Source organism: Ambystoma mexicanum, chromosome 7p (assembly GCF_040938575.1).
Source record: "Ambystoma mexicanum isolate Mex_15411 chromosome 7p, UKY_AmexF1_1, whole genome shotgun sequence".
NCBI classification, from domain to species: domain Eukaryota; kingdom Metazoa; phylum Chordata; class Amphibia; order Caudata; family Ambystomatidae; genus Ambystoma; species Ambystoma mexicanum.
In genome coordinates, this window is record NC_090939.1 from 745,294,436 (window position 1) to 745,310,772 (window position 16,337).

The following is a 16,337-nucleotide window of genomic DNA, read 5'->3' on the forward strand; positions in this document are numbered from 1 at the left end:
CGGGCCGCCCCCTCTGAGGAGACACAGGGGTAGAAGGAGGGGGAGATAGGCCCTGCATGCAGCACCAGTGCAGCCTCCGTCACCACCCCAGCAGCCCCCATGCACACGCAGCATGTCCGGCCACTCAAGGAAAACCCTTAGCAGATAGACACCCCTGACCACCTTGACTGTGACACCGTCACCACCATATTTCGCCAGAGACACAAAGAGATAAGCGAGCAGCATACAAATATACAGTGCTAACCTGGCACAAGTGACGGTGTTGCCTGTGCCCCACACCCATGCCACAGGCACCTACCAGCACACAGTGGCGCCCATGCATGGCATGTCACAACCGTCCATTAGACGGCCACATAAACAAGTGCTGTTACACCTCCCCAAGCACACAAGGGCCTACCAATCCCCAACATGGACCACCCAGGAGATACACAACAGTAAAGCTGGACCTCATGCAAATGGAGGCATGCCAAATGACAATGGTGCCCCTGACAGCACCCACGGGTCGTATGTGGACCAGCATGGCATGCAGGCGGCGGATAGCAACTGCAAACAATACCACTCCACCTACGTGCAGATGGAATCCAACGCAACCAAGAACCGCACACATGGGTGGGCCCGACACCAAAGAACTACACATGACTCAAAGGGCCAGCAGTTCACCACGCTACCGTGCCACATGGTCCAACATGCAGGATGACGTGCCTGGCTGGCTGACTTACTGTGTCATGCAAGTGCATTGGTGCCATGAGGTGGGTGCTGCATGAATCAACTGGGTCGAAATGATGAAGCCATCGTACGGATTTCACCCCAACAACAAACCTGCCACAGAACCAGTGCAACGGCACATACGAACAGATTCCCACTTTGATGGAATAAGGCACTCACAATACACTACATCTCCACCATCTGACAAGGGCTAATCACACTACACTTGCACCACTCATTGGCAGCCACCACAACCGTAAGCGCATATCGGAAGACACACTGCATATGCACAATGTGGCAGCCCCCAGCATGGCACCACATCGGAGACCCATCCCTGGGAGTGGATTGAACAGAGGGCAGCAGGGATAGCACACCACGGCCCTGGCATGGCACACCCATAGGAGTGTTGGGATTCACCATAGTATGTATTTGAGCAGGATGATGACCATGAGCCACGGACTACAGCCATCACACCCAAATATGAATCTACACAGTACACAGCACACATGGATCTAACATCAGGACAGCAGCATGCAACAACGAAACATGTACCACGAGATGTCCATGCCATCGTTCACAGACCATCTTGAAGACGCAACCCCCCACAGCATTCCATTGTATTGGACACATATTGTGTCCATGATCATGCGGAATGCATCCATGGACATGTGCATATGGCCATTAATGAAACCCTGCCATGACAGCCAAGTACTGTTCTCCACCATGACAGTCCAAACACTCACCTTATTTGGCTAGACATGCAGCTGTTGGTGGCTGTCCCTTGAAAACATGGTACATGACCCCTGTCAGTAACCCCCTGAACAGGCCCAGGGAGCACTCAAACAATGGCCATACCCGTGCATGTGTGTAGATGAAGCAGTCACCTGGCTTGCGTAAAGCACATATGAGTTGGCGAAGCAGGACTGGTGGGTGACCCATCCACTGATATCTGGTGTCCAATAAGCCCATGTCATATGTGTAGCTGAACAAAAAGTGCATCCCTAGATTAGCGTCTATCACCCCTGACATGGTACTGCTACGACCACATGACGATGCGGTGAAGGTGGAGGGGGAAGTGGCAAGAAAGCATCATGGAGGCAGTGCACTTGAGGGACATGTAATGCGCCAAACTAACAGTGGACAAGATGTCCAGGACACAAGTCAGCAGAGGGTGGCATGACATGGGCACACAGGCCACTGGACGTGTGTATACTTGTACACCATGCACTGGCAGACGTCAATAAACACATGCTCAATGATGAATGTCCACAACGGTTGAACTTTGCGACACCAATAGTGTATTGTGAAAAAAAAGATTTAGTGAAAACATCATCAGCAGCCACCCCCTCCCCCCAAACTCAACAACAAACCATCACCCCCCTAAACCCCAACTCCACAACAAACCCACACCCCCTACCCCTCCGCCCCCCAACTCCACAGCAGTGGTCCCATGTAGGACGTGAAGCCCACATGTGGCAGAAATGCCTATTGTTTCTTGCTCCCCTTGCCCGGGGGAGGCATATCCCTGCGACGCATGGAACGCCGAGTGCATCTCTCTGGGCTGCCTTGTGTGGCCTCACTGGATGCGGCCGTGTCCGCCTGCTCTGGCTGGGTATTAGAAGGGCCTGCTTCAAGGGCATTCGCTATGCGGCCAAGGATATGACAGAGACGGGTTGTGCTGTCTGTCAGAGTGTCACACAACCGGTTGGTGCAGTTGGTGAGGGACTGCCGCATTTCTCTGACTCCATCATGCCATTGAACCCTGGCCTGGCGGTTGTCCTCCATGAATTCTGCAATGAGGTCTGCCAACTGATTCACTCGACGCGTGCCAAATGATGGGAAACCATCGGCGAAACCACTTGCCCCAGCATGCTCGGGAGAGGGCTGTAGAGGTGGACTCGGGAGATCATCCTCATACCCCTGTGGATCGAGTTGAGGACTGTGGACAGGTGTAGGTGCTTCCCCACAGTCACTGCATGAGGCCAGGGGTACAATGCAGGGCTCCGGGGTGCGCACTGTGTTTTGGCCCTCCTCCTCGGACGCCCCACAGATGGGTGACGGGCTGTCCACACACTCATCAGGGCCGGTAGCAGCAGCCTCCCCAGAGATGCTTGACTGTGCCGAGTTAGGGGTTGGCATAGTGGCTGGCGCTGATGCTGGGATGGATTGTGGTTCGGCAGCATCCAGTGGCCTTTCCGGAGCCGGGCAGGGGGGGGGGGGCGGTTCTTTTAGGTGCTGGCATTCGCCTGACCCTGCCACTACCCGTGGAGGTGCTTGGCTGGCTTGATTGGGGCTCTGCGCTGTCATGGTCAGTGCCTGTGGGGGTAGAAGAGAGGGACAACATGAGTGAATGTGCGATGTCCTATTTGCATACATTCTGCATACACATTTCGGTCAATTAAGGGTTTTTGGCATTTTGGGGGTAGCTATGGCAGTAGTACATGTGCATGGTTATGTCATGTACGCATGTTTGGGAGTGACTCATCGTGGCCTGGTTATGTGCAGTTTGGCTAGTACAATGCCAAGCCGGCTGCACAGTGTGCATGATGGGCTGTGCAAGTTAATGCACTATGGTTAATGTGTGTTATGTACTCGCACTTGGACCTTCATTGCGTGGCACTTGCCTCAGCATTAGTTGGATGGGGGATGCGTTGGATGGGGGGAGGGCAACACAAGAGGGTGCCTTCGATGGCCCTTGGGTCAGTTTGAATCATGCAATGGACATTGCCAGTGTACACTGTGGACACTCGCCTCCTTCGGCAGAAGTTGTTGCCCCGCACTCCATGTTCCCCACGCCCTCGATAGATTCTGTGCCAATGAGAGCCGCACAGGTCTCCTCCCACGGCTCCAGTTGGACAGGGGTACTTTGTCCGCCTCCCGTCTGCATGGCCTGACTGCGGTTGCTGGAGAGGAGGCCCCGCACCCGCAGGTCATCCCACCGCTTGCGGCAGTCCCTGGAGGTACGGGGGGTGTTGCCTACGGCGCTCACCCTCTGTGCAAGTTCAGCCCAGATGTTCTTCTTGCAGAGGATGGACTCCCTCCGCATGTCGTTGCTGAAAACGACATCGGCATGCTCAGCCAGGAAGTCAACCATGGCCTGGAGTTCCTCGGGGCAGAATCTCCTCTTGCGGATGCGATCCGCAGCCTTCTTTGGTGCTTTGGGCATGTTGTGAGTTGTCTGGTCCTGTTCCCGACTTTAGTTAGCTCACAAGGGTGCTGGCGGATGAGGATGGCACTGGATTGTGTTTTTAAAGATGGCCGCCGCTCTCCTTCCCGTACCTGTGCGATGACATAATTTCTGGTTCCTTTTTTTAGCGGTGGCCGTAATTTACGGTCTCCGTAAATTACAGTCACCGTTATGTACTGACGCTACAGCTTCCAAGGCGATGTTGTTATTTACGTGTCGCAGCATGCCGGTAGGGGTTTTTCGGGTCGTTTTGCGGCAGGACGCTCGGTTCTTTTCTGGCATGGCAAAAAGCACGTGTCCGCGAGCTGGGAATGGGCTGCAATTAGCGGTCTGACGCCAGCCCGGTGTCGTACTTCCCGCCATGCCGGAAAGTACCGGTACTTACCTCCTAGCTTGGAATGAGGGCCATTGTGTTTTAAGTTAATTTGTTGTTCATTTATAACACGCTTAATGCCAGCGAGTGGTTTCTAAGCACAGGATTGGGTTTCGAACCTGTGTTGCGCTACGTTGCCTTGCTTCCAAGACAAACGCGTTGCCCCGGAGCTGTCCTTCCTCCCCAGAGGCAGGGAAACTCCTCTTAGGAATAAGGAAATATAGGTTTTCTCTTTAGCCACAAACATGCCACTGTTTTGTCAGCCTCCTTCTTCTGCACCCTTAGACTTCCCAATACTGCTTTAGGTGGGCATCTTTCGTTTCTGTTTTTTGGTGTATTCTACCACAATGGATGCAGGCCCGTGGCACTTAGTCTATAGGGCAGTACTTAACACAGAAGGACAGAAGATATTCCACTTTTTTTCACTAAACACATCCATTTAGGCCTTGTAAAAGTCTGCTATCGGGGGCTGTGAGGGCAGCTATGTTGTGAACCAGAGATGACACAAAACTGAGACGCCGACGATTGTGCACATCTGTGCATGACTTGTGGCAAATGTGCATGCAGTAAAACACAAAGTATGGTATTCCCCGTCAATGGCGGGTTTATGCCACCCACATCATTTTGTGGACAACCCTATGATCCTGTCCATTAATCAGGACAAAAGGGCATTTTTCCCAATGTTCCAAAACATACATGGCCATAGTGATGGATGCTGATGTGAGCCACTTTCCCATTCACTGCCCAGATAAATTCTGGTGAAATCTTAGGTAACCTGGGTATGTCTTTATTCCTAAAGCAATATCCATGTACAGCACTCTAGCCCCAGAGCCCAAGCAGACAGTGATATCCTGAGGCACCCTGTCATTAGCAGACACTCCTAAGAGTCCTGGGATTGGTTGAAGGTATGTGCTGTAACCAGAAGAAATTGGGCACATCCTGATGGTTCCCCTCAAGGACAAGCCATCTTGTTTCACGTTGGTTTTGTCAGACTTTGTGGATATTACTGCAGGAGGAAATGTTTGTTATAGGGCCAGCAAGACCCTCAACCCCGATTTTTACTACAGTATCCTTTAATGCAACGGCAAGCGGCATCCCAGATGCCTCGGTTTTAGTAATAGAACAAAAGGAGAGATTAAATGATTCCCCTTGTCTCTCTGTGATGTGTGTATCTACTTGTAGGTCTTAATCAAAGAGGGCAGGAACCATTGAGGCGATTGTGCGGACAGGAGCAGGAACATAACCACAGCCAGTTTATCCTTGATTTCTTCTCAAAGGCCTCTGTAGAATACTGCTTCATTTTTTCTTGGGGTCACCTGGTTTCTGCCATCAGCTGATCACCCTGGGCTGCATTGGACATTAGCTCTTTTCGGCCCTATGTCAATTTGAACAACTCGAGGTCTGTTGTTCGGCCATTGTGTTGAGTATCAAAATACCCACACCATTTCCACAGTCGGAGCTATGAATTCATAGAGAAGTGGGTCCTTCTCTTTTTGTCTATTGATGTCGCTAACAGTTGAGTGTTTCGTCAAGCATTTACAGCTAGAGAAACAGACCAAGGCAAGCCAAATCATTAAGGAAGCGAGGTTTCAAGCCATTAATAACAGTGAACTTGTGGATGTCGGATTTCGACATAGTGTATGCACCACTGTTATGGAAGTTTCTCAGAAACTCTCTTGTGACCAGTTGAGGAGACTATACCAGTTCTGCAACAACAGAAAGCACCAAGCTTATCCAACCCCTCCAGTGGTAGTGTGACAGAGCAATCTGGCTTAACTCAGAGGGTATGGGTTGGTTTCAAGCTACAATTTGGCCCACACACACACAAAAATACACTATACAAACTGAAAATATATATTATTTTTGTTTTCAGTAGTGCATACAGTAAAACATAAGCCAAATAAGTACTGTAAGTACATGCATGCCCTACTAGTCAGTATGCATAAAACCAGTAACTGGTACATGTAAGCCCCAGTAATCAAAGCTCCAAAAGCCAAGTGAAATGACAGTAAATGTTATACAAGTTGGCATAGCAATAAAATGGTTAACCAAACAGGATGACCCAAAATAATCATAACTGGCATGTACAAATAATGTAGGTGCAGTATTGAGTCCGGAAGGACACAGTCCATCACTGAAACACAGTAGGTAAATAGAGTTAATGCAGGCACAAATGAACTGCATTTGGGGATACGTTTGTAAATGAAATGCAGTGATTTTTACCATTGAAATATGCATATAAGATCACAGGTAGACTTTAAAAATACCCCGATTGCTCCTAAACCTACAGCAACCTTTTGGGGGCAAAGGGAAATTGCCATTGCGCCATCAAGTACAAGTCACTTCTTAAGAGTTTCTGAAAGTTTGTCCATTGGGTCAAGGCGCTGAAGTCATTCGTTCTCACGGAGTTATGATGAAAAGATAAGCAAGGCTTACAGGATATGGGTATGTGAGCAACGACAACCAGCCAGGTGAGGAGTCTTGGGTCCCCAGCAGAAGAGTTCCAGAACTCTGTTCCAGAACCAGAGGCCTGGAAATCGATGGCTGCAGAGTAAGGTCCCGGATCACATGCATATTAAGGTCTGCATCAGAGGAGGTCAGAAGAGACACTACACCTGTATCCAGGAGGCCGTAAAGAAGGAAACCAATGACAGGGGTCCCAGGTCCTAGGGTACCTTTTTGAAGTGGAAATCGGCCAGGAAGTGTGCACTAGTAAGGTCAAGATTGAGTATGGATAGCAGCTGTTGGGGTCATCCGGGTCAAGACTGTGGAATCCCAAAGAAAAAGTGAGGGGAGAGCACCACAGCAGCTATAGCGGCTTTTGAGCAACCAAAACCAGTCCAGACAGCTCAGGGGAGAACACAGGAACAGCCAAGCAACAGGAGACAGTCCTGCATGAGAGAAGAGTTGTGGGAGGTGATCCAATGTGTCCATGAAAGAGCAGAGTGAGGTGGCATTGCAAAAAACCACTCGGGGGTGGAGGGGGGAGTCCGGCAGAGCAGTGGATCTCCTACCACCAGAGTTCAGCAACATCAGAAATGATTTTAGAGGAGCACCAGGATTGCAGGCACAGAGATTCCAGCAATTAGGGTGTGATGTTCCAACAATGAAGGCCATAGGTAAACATCAGAAGGACCCAGCAGAGATTTTTCTGGCAAGGCAGAGTCAGAAGACTTCCACAACAGGATACAATTCAGCCGAGAAAGTAAATCACAAGACCTCAGGAGTCCTCCATCTCACCATCAAAGTTTCCAGGTATGTTCCATACGCATGTTGGAATGGTACAGGCGTACAGATTCATTGAGACAGGAACCACCCTGCCTACCAATCCACAGACATGCAGCATTTAAGTTTTGGAGTCCAGCCAAGCAGGGGTGGCAACCAAACTTCTAAGCACTCAGGCATTTGTGTGTGAAGAAGACAGACAGATCCCAAACTAGTTTAACCAGAAAAGGCATCCACATAAAGAGGACAAAATAAGCTCTAAAAGTTGGTGCTCATGGCCCAGGCTAACTAAGAAAGGCCACAAAACAAAATGGACACTGGGTCAGTCTGTTAAAACGCAGTTATGTTATAATGACTAACATATATGGTTGTTTGATGAAAGCCTACATGCTATGATGTAGCCAAAAGTAAATTACACAGTCACCACCAGTCCACTCGTCCACACCCTTTGTGGGTGATAGGAATCGCCTAGGGACGAAATGAGGTGCTTCAAAAGAGCCACTTGCCTGGTAGCCATATGAGCTATTAAAGGCAGCACATCCAAAATAAATTGCCATGCCAAGGGCACTTTAGAAGAAGTCACACGGACCACAAAATGAAAGTCCCAAAACCGGCAAATTGTGTAGGGGCTAACTCGCTTAGAAAAGGGAAATCTTGTTCTGTGTCGTAGTGCACCTCTGTATGGATGAGGAGTAGCTGCGTAGAGGGCTGTAGCCACCAGACTCTGGCATCAGGATGGCCGGCCGGCGGTGGATGGTGATGATCGGGCTCTGGGGTCATCGGCTGCCTGAAAGAGGGGCATGCAGCCTCCAAAGAGCCTTTCATCAGCCCTGCCAGGAATAGGGCCTGAGACCCTGGGAATACCTTTTACATAATGTAGAGATGATTCGTGTTACCTTCTCCCTTACCATTGCAGCCAGTCAGATAGCACAGTGAGCTAAGCACTCACCCCTGATATCTGTGCACTGGCTGCTGTGGCAGGTTCGAATCCCGGCAGGGTCAACTCAACCTTTCATCCTTCTGAGGTCGATAAATTGAGTACCACTCTGTGGGATAATAATGTCTTCTGTTATTTCAGCGCTCTGACACCTATGTGTGTGTGTGTATAGCTATATAAGAAATACATTATTATTATTATTGGTAACTTTGGGCTGTTAGAAATGTTTAGAGCTTTTTAAGATTGGCCCCACTGTCCTTTGTTAACTGTCCTTACTGGGGAGGCTTGATTCTGTCTTACAGCCTTCATTACTTTGCTTGACCCTCATTTGTACTGTTCCTATGCGTAATCAATTCATTTTCAGCCCTGTTTGGCATTCCTTTGTTCTTTTTCTCTCTTGTTTTTCTCTGTTGTTGTTTTTTAGAGAGAAGCCATATGCATTCACCTCCTGGAAATGTGCAGGTGGTTGTTTTCTGATATCTGAAGAACTGATAAATATATGTGCAAAACAACTGCTCTTGGGCATTGAATGTTTTGATTTATAATTCTATTTCAGCTACATGCCTATTGTAGACTACATAGATAAGCAGTTTGAAGCATACCTCCAAGAAGAATTGAAAATTCAGCGTGCTCTATACAGATATCATGATACACGCGTACACGTCTGCCTTTACTTTCTTGCTCCTACTGGCCATTCCCTGAAAACTCTGGATCTACTCACAATGAAGAAGCTTGACAGCAAGGTAGGACTTACCACTTTGAAACTGTTTTTTAAGGCAAGCGAACACCATTCTCTGACGTTTTCCTCTATTTACTCGCATACCAAACTATTACTAAACTACTATATTGTTCCTACAATGTGCAGCTTGAAATTATACAGATTTAGCAACAGAATATACTTTGATAATAAACAACAATATTTCTTTTAATATGGTGCTTGTTAACACAGTTTTTGCTATTTACACTGTTGTAAATACTCGGTATAGACTACAAGGGAACTTTGCCAATGATTACGTACCGCTACATATACAGCAGTACATGAAATTGCACTTGGTTGTTACTAACCCACCAATATATCCCTTGGTTTCACTTGTATTCTATACCATTTGTTTTGTCTAGGCTCATGCCTATTTTTAAATGTTTAGTCATCAATTAAACTTTGTTTTATGATACATTTTCCTCCCTGTGATCCTTTGGCTAGCACACAGATATCTAGCCTCACTGCAGTACAAGTGCACCTCCTGTGCGTCTATGAAAGGGGTAGCCGTTGACTCTACATTTTGTTCTGATGGTATACGCTCCTGCCAGTACTTCTTGCATTCACATGAGGTTTCTACCCATCGCCACAGTTTTATATTTACTTGGTAGGATAATATATCTTCTTGATATTGTCAGAATCATTATCGGATCCATAAGTGGCAGTTTCCCTTACCTCTTGTTTCCTGCAACTCTTTTTGTGGAAGAGGTAGGGTCTATCTCTTGTGGTAGGCATGCTGACTCAAACCAGCAACAGATCTAGTCAAAGAACGACACAGTGCCAATGCAATTTACTGAGAGGTTGCAACGCGAGGACTCCTACGAAGGCAAGAGCTTACATTTCCAGGTCTGCAATCATTGCGTGCAGCGATTGCCTGAACCAGTTCCAACTACTAGACCGTCAAACACCCTTCCCCATACTGCACTGTGATACCATAGGGCATTACGGAAACCTTGCGCTCGGCGGTTCATTACAGCTATATTATTAGATTTGGTGTTCTCATGTATTTGCATTCCATTCATTCACATACTGGTAAGGGCTTTGATTCTCTTTCTGTTTTTGCAATTAGTCTCTTTACTTTCTCTCTTTCAGTTTTTGTATTAAATGTTATTTATGTTTGGCATGGTCACCGATACGCCCCGTTGTCCCCACTGTCTTTGGTTGGACTCACCGTCTCATGCTGGTGTTCTCCGGCTCGTTTGCGATCACTCGGGGAAGGTATACTGTCTGCTTTCCCTTTGTGGCTGCTTTCTCTTCGTTCTCCCGTCTCTCGCGGCGTCTGTTCCACAAACCCGCTTCAGGCTTTGCTAAGTAAGGTACTGATCCCGCTCTTGCAGCGTCTCCCTTCTTCCTGTATGGTAAGCTGCCTGGCTTCAGCCTGTGTCTGCTTTTTGGTTCCTTCAGCCTCGTGGAGAGGTGAAATGTTCTCTCGCCATCAGCAGCCTCTAGCATTTTGTGTCTGTTCCTCAATTTTCCCTGGCACAGGTGTTTGAGGGAAACTAGCACACTTGCTGGGCTTGTGGCTTCTTCCACTGCTCTTTCCCTTTTCCTCGTCCCAGTAGTGTTTCTGGGAAACGAAGTCCACTGTTGATATTTGATTTACAAAGCTTGAACAATCACTTTTATTAGTTCTAAATGGTAAAGCTGTTTTGGATGATGGAACAATGAAATTGGAGAAGGTGGTCTTATAATTTCCACAACATAGACCAAATCTCCAACTTTGGTCTATCAGATTTGGAGAAAGGTTTTCCCTATTTCCCATAGGGGGAGGGGTAGACATATGACAATAGGCCATGAGGGTCTTGGGTATGGGAGGATTATCTTCAAGGGCAAATGGGGGATGCCATGCCTCATCCAATGAAGCTATGACGTTTTTTCCGGAGATTGTCCCCTTCCATGTTATCCTCCCTCATATAGCTGCCCCTAAGGTCAGGATCAGGTAGCGGCTGCCGTCCCCTGGCCACATTGGAGGAGGTCACCGCCGGGGGATCAGTGTTGACTCCATCGGATTCCTCAAATTAGGCTTTTAGTAATTGTTAGAGGTGAAGGATTGAAAATGCTGAAAATAGTGCAAGTACCTAAAAGCATGCTTAGGAAGGTGAGAATAGGATTTGAAGAAAAACATCTTTCTGATCCCTTGCCCAAAGACAAATACACACAGACTGCAGTCAGCCGCGAATTTTGAATTTGAATTTTGAGTGATTTGTAGAGTGCTGCATTTCCTGGCAGAATAAACTACATCTGGGCGCAGATTACAACACAAACACTTTGTCTCCACAGTATGTTCACCAGAAAAGCTCTGAACAAGTACACTGCAGGGGATTTTTTTTAAAAATTATACAGAAATGTTTTTAGACATTTTCGAAAGCAAGATATGTCGTGTTGCGTAATTGCCAAGGAAGGGTATTCCACAGTTGAGGGGCGTAGACCGAAAACCACTGGTTGCCCCCAGAGGAACAACGAGAGTTTATCTGATGACAGAAGTGGTCTGCTTGCTAGATACCATCTCAGTTTGTCATCAAGATATAAAGGTGCAAGGTCGTGAAGACATCTGAACACCAAACACAAAATCTTTAAATTGGTTCCCTCCTTCACCGGAAGGCAGTGTAGCGATCTGCACAGAGCTGAAATAGATGCTGTTTTTGGGAACTTAAAAAAATAGCTGAACTACAGCAGTCTGTGCTCTTTGGGCTCTAGACAATTATTTCTCCGGGCATCCTGCAATTAGACTATTACCATAGTCCAAGCGGGAGTGAACTAGTGCTCCCAATACTGAAGCATGATCTTTTTGTGGTATGAAGCAAAGAGCAAAACACAAGAGTCGTAGAAAATAAAAAACAGATTGCACTTTGGCACTGACCTGGTATTCACTCCCAAGGTTTGCTTGCTAAATACAGGCCAGGTTTTTATTTTGGATGCATAGCCGAGGCTCGAGTCCATAAAGCAGGGAGAGGGAGGGAGTTTAGAGGTATCTGTTAATCAGTGTTTGGGACCAAACAGAGCAACTTCCGTTTTATTAGCGTTGAGTTGCAGCCGTTTGTGGGACATCCAGAGATTTACTTCATTCAGGCAATGATCTATTCTCTGGAATTAGTCCTCACTATTGCCAACCTTCAGAAAAATATGAATATCATCTGCGTATGAATGTAAAGTTAAACTAAATTTCCTAAAGATACTCGACAGAGGTTTCATGCACATAAGGAAAAGGAGCAGATATAGTGACAAGCCCTGGGTAACACCCTAATTCAGTGGAAGAGTGTCCGATAGATACTCATTGCATTTAACTTGTTGATATCGGTTAGACAAAAAGGCGTTGGACAGTGAGATGTGTATTTTTTTTTATCGTAATGTTCTCAATGTCTTGTTGAAGGAAACAGTGTTGTTGAGATATATAGGTGCCTTCTTGGCGAGACATTTGTGGATAGCACAGAGTATCAAATGCTGCTGAGAGGTCCAGCATTAGCAGGAGGGAAAGTTCACCTTATCTGACCAGTCAAAAAGATCATCCCACACTGCCACCGGGGTTATCTCCGAACCATGCTTTGGGCGCAAACCAGATTGGAAAGTGTCCATGAGTGACTACTTCTCCATATGATCTTGGAGCTGCTTAGTCACTATTTCACCAATAATTCCCAAGCTGGGGGGGCAGTTACAGGCAACGAAGGCCCTGAGGCATTAACTGACTCAGTAATGTCCCCCCGGCTAGGCAATAATTGCTATTAGGACCCCGGCCTGTTGAACCAGGGCCCTAAATGCTTCTTTCTTCTTTGCGAAATGCTAGTTTTGCAGGAAGAAGGGAAAAATAATGGCCACTATGAAAGGGAAAACAAAGTCAGTTTTCCCTTTTCCATGGTGACCATTAAAAATAATACTAAAAAGTAAACAAACAAAATGCCTGCCAGGCAAAGGAAGAGGGATTAGATGTAGTCCCTTCTTCCTTTCCACGGCGGCCATTCAAAAAATAGGTAAAAGGTAAACAAATAAAATGGCCGCTATTGAAAGATAAGAAGGGACTACGTCTAGCCCCTACTTCCTTTTCATGATGGCCTGTCGGAGATCGTGAGCGGAAGCGCTGGGGACAGCTATGTCCCCAGCGCATCCGCTCCCAAAATGGACAGAAAGGAAGGTAAGTAGGGGTTTGGAGTGGGGAGGGAATTCTGTGGATTGGGGGAAGGGGAGGTTGATCACTTACCTCATTCCCTGGCAGGGGAAGATGACGGCCTCCAGCTGTGAGGAGTCTCAGAGCAGGGGGATTAGCATCTGGTAATCCCCCTGTTGTGAGCCTCCTCATTGCCTGAGAGGCTGCCACACACACCCCCTTAGGGTACTAATATTATACAACAAAAAGTGTGTTCTTGGTGGGTTTCAAGATATTTTGTAATGCACAGATAATATCCTGAGGCACAGGCATACAATCAAACTGTGAGGGTGTCAGAGGATGCACTAAGTAGAGGGAAGTAGTCATGGAATTTGGGGTGACTTTGGCTTGTGCCAAGTTGTCGTCAATGGTGGATATCTTGTCTGTGGATAAGAGTCTAGCCCAGGCCGCTTAAGTCTTAGGGTGTAATTTAATTGTCGGGGGTACTGCCGTCACATTTTATGGGTTCTCTAAACCTTTTTTCTCTTGGTTTGCTTGGATCTTGGATTTTATTTTGGTGATCAGTAAAGTCCACCTGCCACTGCAACCCTTTGAAGTTTTGACTTAAGTGGTGCTTATGCAAAAACTATTACATTGGCATAAAGCTAGGAGAAGATGGCATTTGAGGAGGGACAACATGTTGTGGGTTTTTGGTTGTTTACCCTTCTATTGACTGCCCATGCTCATGCTAATCTCTATGGCGATTCACACCCACTATGCCCAAAACACATCCTTTCGGGATTTCTTTGAGCTAGCTCTATCAGACAGTAACATCAAATGTTAAGCCTGCCATTATTATTTGTAAGCACTCTGTTGAGATGTATGGGCTTAATTATACCTGTAGAGGATCTACTGGTGTAATAAACATGTCTTAACAGGTGTGCCTTGAGCCCCTTCATTTATATCTGTTCTTTGCACTGAAGGCGTATTAAAAACAAGCATTGACAACAGGCATGGGATAGGAATTAGCCAGGCACTGATATCATATGCCCAGGTAATCACACCACTTTCCAGCTGTTGCCATTTTATAACCAGGTATTACCTTTATGGCAGTGCCTGGCAAATTCCTATCCCGAGCCTTCATAAAAGCCAAAACTGTTGGCTTTGCTGATGATTGTCCTATATTGTCCTATGGTAGCCCTTATGGCTTGTAGTAAAGGGGGGCTATTAAACGCCACATTTTGGCCATAGGGGATTATTTCACCACACTCTAGTATTGGAAAGTAGGCTGGTGATAGGTATAATTTTACCGCATTAGTAGCCTAGTCTACCTTTATCGTAGTGATTCGGATTCTAATGTATTTTTTAAGTCCTATTCTTTGCCATTTTGTTTTGGGACATTCCTTTGCTTGTGGAAACCATGAAGCAGGCCCAGAATATTTGTTATGCAAACATAAACTCACTCTGAGCCCAGCACTGCATCCTCTATAGTGATTTGAACTAGTTTAGACTGGCCCCTTGCCCAGACACTTAATACACAAAATAGATGGGTGTACCTGAGTGTTTGGCAGTATTTTGGGGCTAGCCTATTTGGCTGGCGGCCAAAACCATTGTGTGTATGCCAGTTGTGTGATTAGAGGGCTGGTTTAGGCCGGCCCATAAGTGAATGTGTATAGCAAGTGTAGACCCTGTGTATTATTTTACTCTGCTGGATTTTTACCTGAATCAATGCATGTTTTGCCACAAAGTTGGGCTGTTGACCTCTTTGGTCTGGCCATGCTGTCTGAGTCCTAAATCCTTTGTCTTGTGCTCCGGTTTCACCTTTTGGGTGTTGAATGTTATTTCTAGCTTTTCCTCGTCCTCCTACTAGTCCTTCTGACTGGCTGGATGTCATGTCCCATCCTGGGGCTGTTTCTGGCCTGTTTTACTATCATCTTCCTTGTTTATTCTCCCAGAGCTAGCCCATCTCTGCTCTGTCTGGGCCGTCTTGGGACGCCTGCAATGCTGCTCCCATTTCGCGATGGTGTTTTGTAGGCTGGCTGCTCTGATTTGCCCTGCGGGACATCTGGAAAAACTGTGTCGTGTCCCTATGCATTCCTTGGAGCCTTCTCTGTAGTTGCTTTAGCTCCTGGCTGGAGAATCACACTCTGCTAATTATTATTTTTTTAGGTTGTCTGGGCTGTTATTGTTCCTGTAAATCGACCTTTAAAAAAACGTAACACACGTGCTCCTTATCAATGGTTGCTATCGAGCAAAATAAGAGCATGCTAAGGGTACCGCCAACAGTGTCAAGTAAAGTAAATCATGGGATGTAATTAGGGTTGGTGCATTTTAAATGCAAAGTCAAGTGCGGTTTATCCAAGTCCTGCTTTCCTTTGTTCCTCACCTCGTTTGTAAGTGCTGGCGCAATGAAGCTACCCTGAAAGGTTTCTAAAAGATGTGCTGCCACTTTTAAAGCTTTTAAAATGGGCTCTGTGCTCTGTGATTCTTCTCACAAAGATCCTACCGATATAAATAAGTCATCTAACCATTACTCTTCCTCTCGACTAGTATTTTTTCCATCTATTCAGTGAGCCTAGAAGCATGCTATACCTATCTCCTCCCCATTTTTGTCATCTCGGGTGACTCATCACCACCTTTCCTTTTTGGATTTACTGCTTCTTCCCTCACCGCGCGCCGTACATGTATGGCTTCAACGTATACATGTGTTGTGACCGACATTTTTCGGCAGCTGACCATCGCTGAGCCTGCTTAATGTGCCTTGGAAACGTCCACCTGGCGAGATTGTGCAAGATTGCAAGCTGTCATCTTTAGATAAGGGGCTTTGGTACCGGGTGTTGTATAGGCAATTTCCTTATTTGCTTGAACAAACCTTGCATACTCTTTTCCGGGTTCTTCATCCACCTGAGGACTCATCCCAGACATAAATGAAGATTAGTAGCTCTCAAAAGGAAAGACCCTCTTTCTCGAACCAGACCCTGTCACCGATTCAAACCTGAAGGGTTTACCAAAGAGCCACAGAGGGAAGTCACAGCTTTGGCAAACAGCAGTTAGGTGCAGAACTTCCTGTATTTG

At 46.8% G+C, this 16,337-nt stretch overlaps 1 protein-coding gene across 1 annotated transcript in view; it reads left to right on the top strand.

Moving 5' to 3' along the window:
• Positions 1-16,337, top strand: part of SEPTIN10 (septin 10) — a 671,502-nt gene that overhangs the window by 295,380 nt on the left and 359,785 nt on the right. Inside the window, exon 5 of the mRNA XM_069636860.1 lies at positions 8,984-9,170. Within this exon, the coding sequence (XP_069492961.1) occupies positions 8,984-9,170 (187 nt within the window). The remainder of the gene's footprint in view (positions 1-8,983; positions 9,171-16,337) is intronic.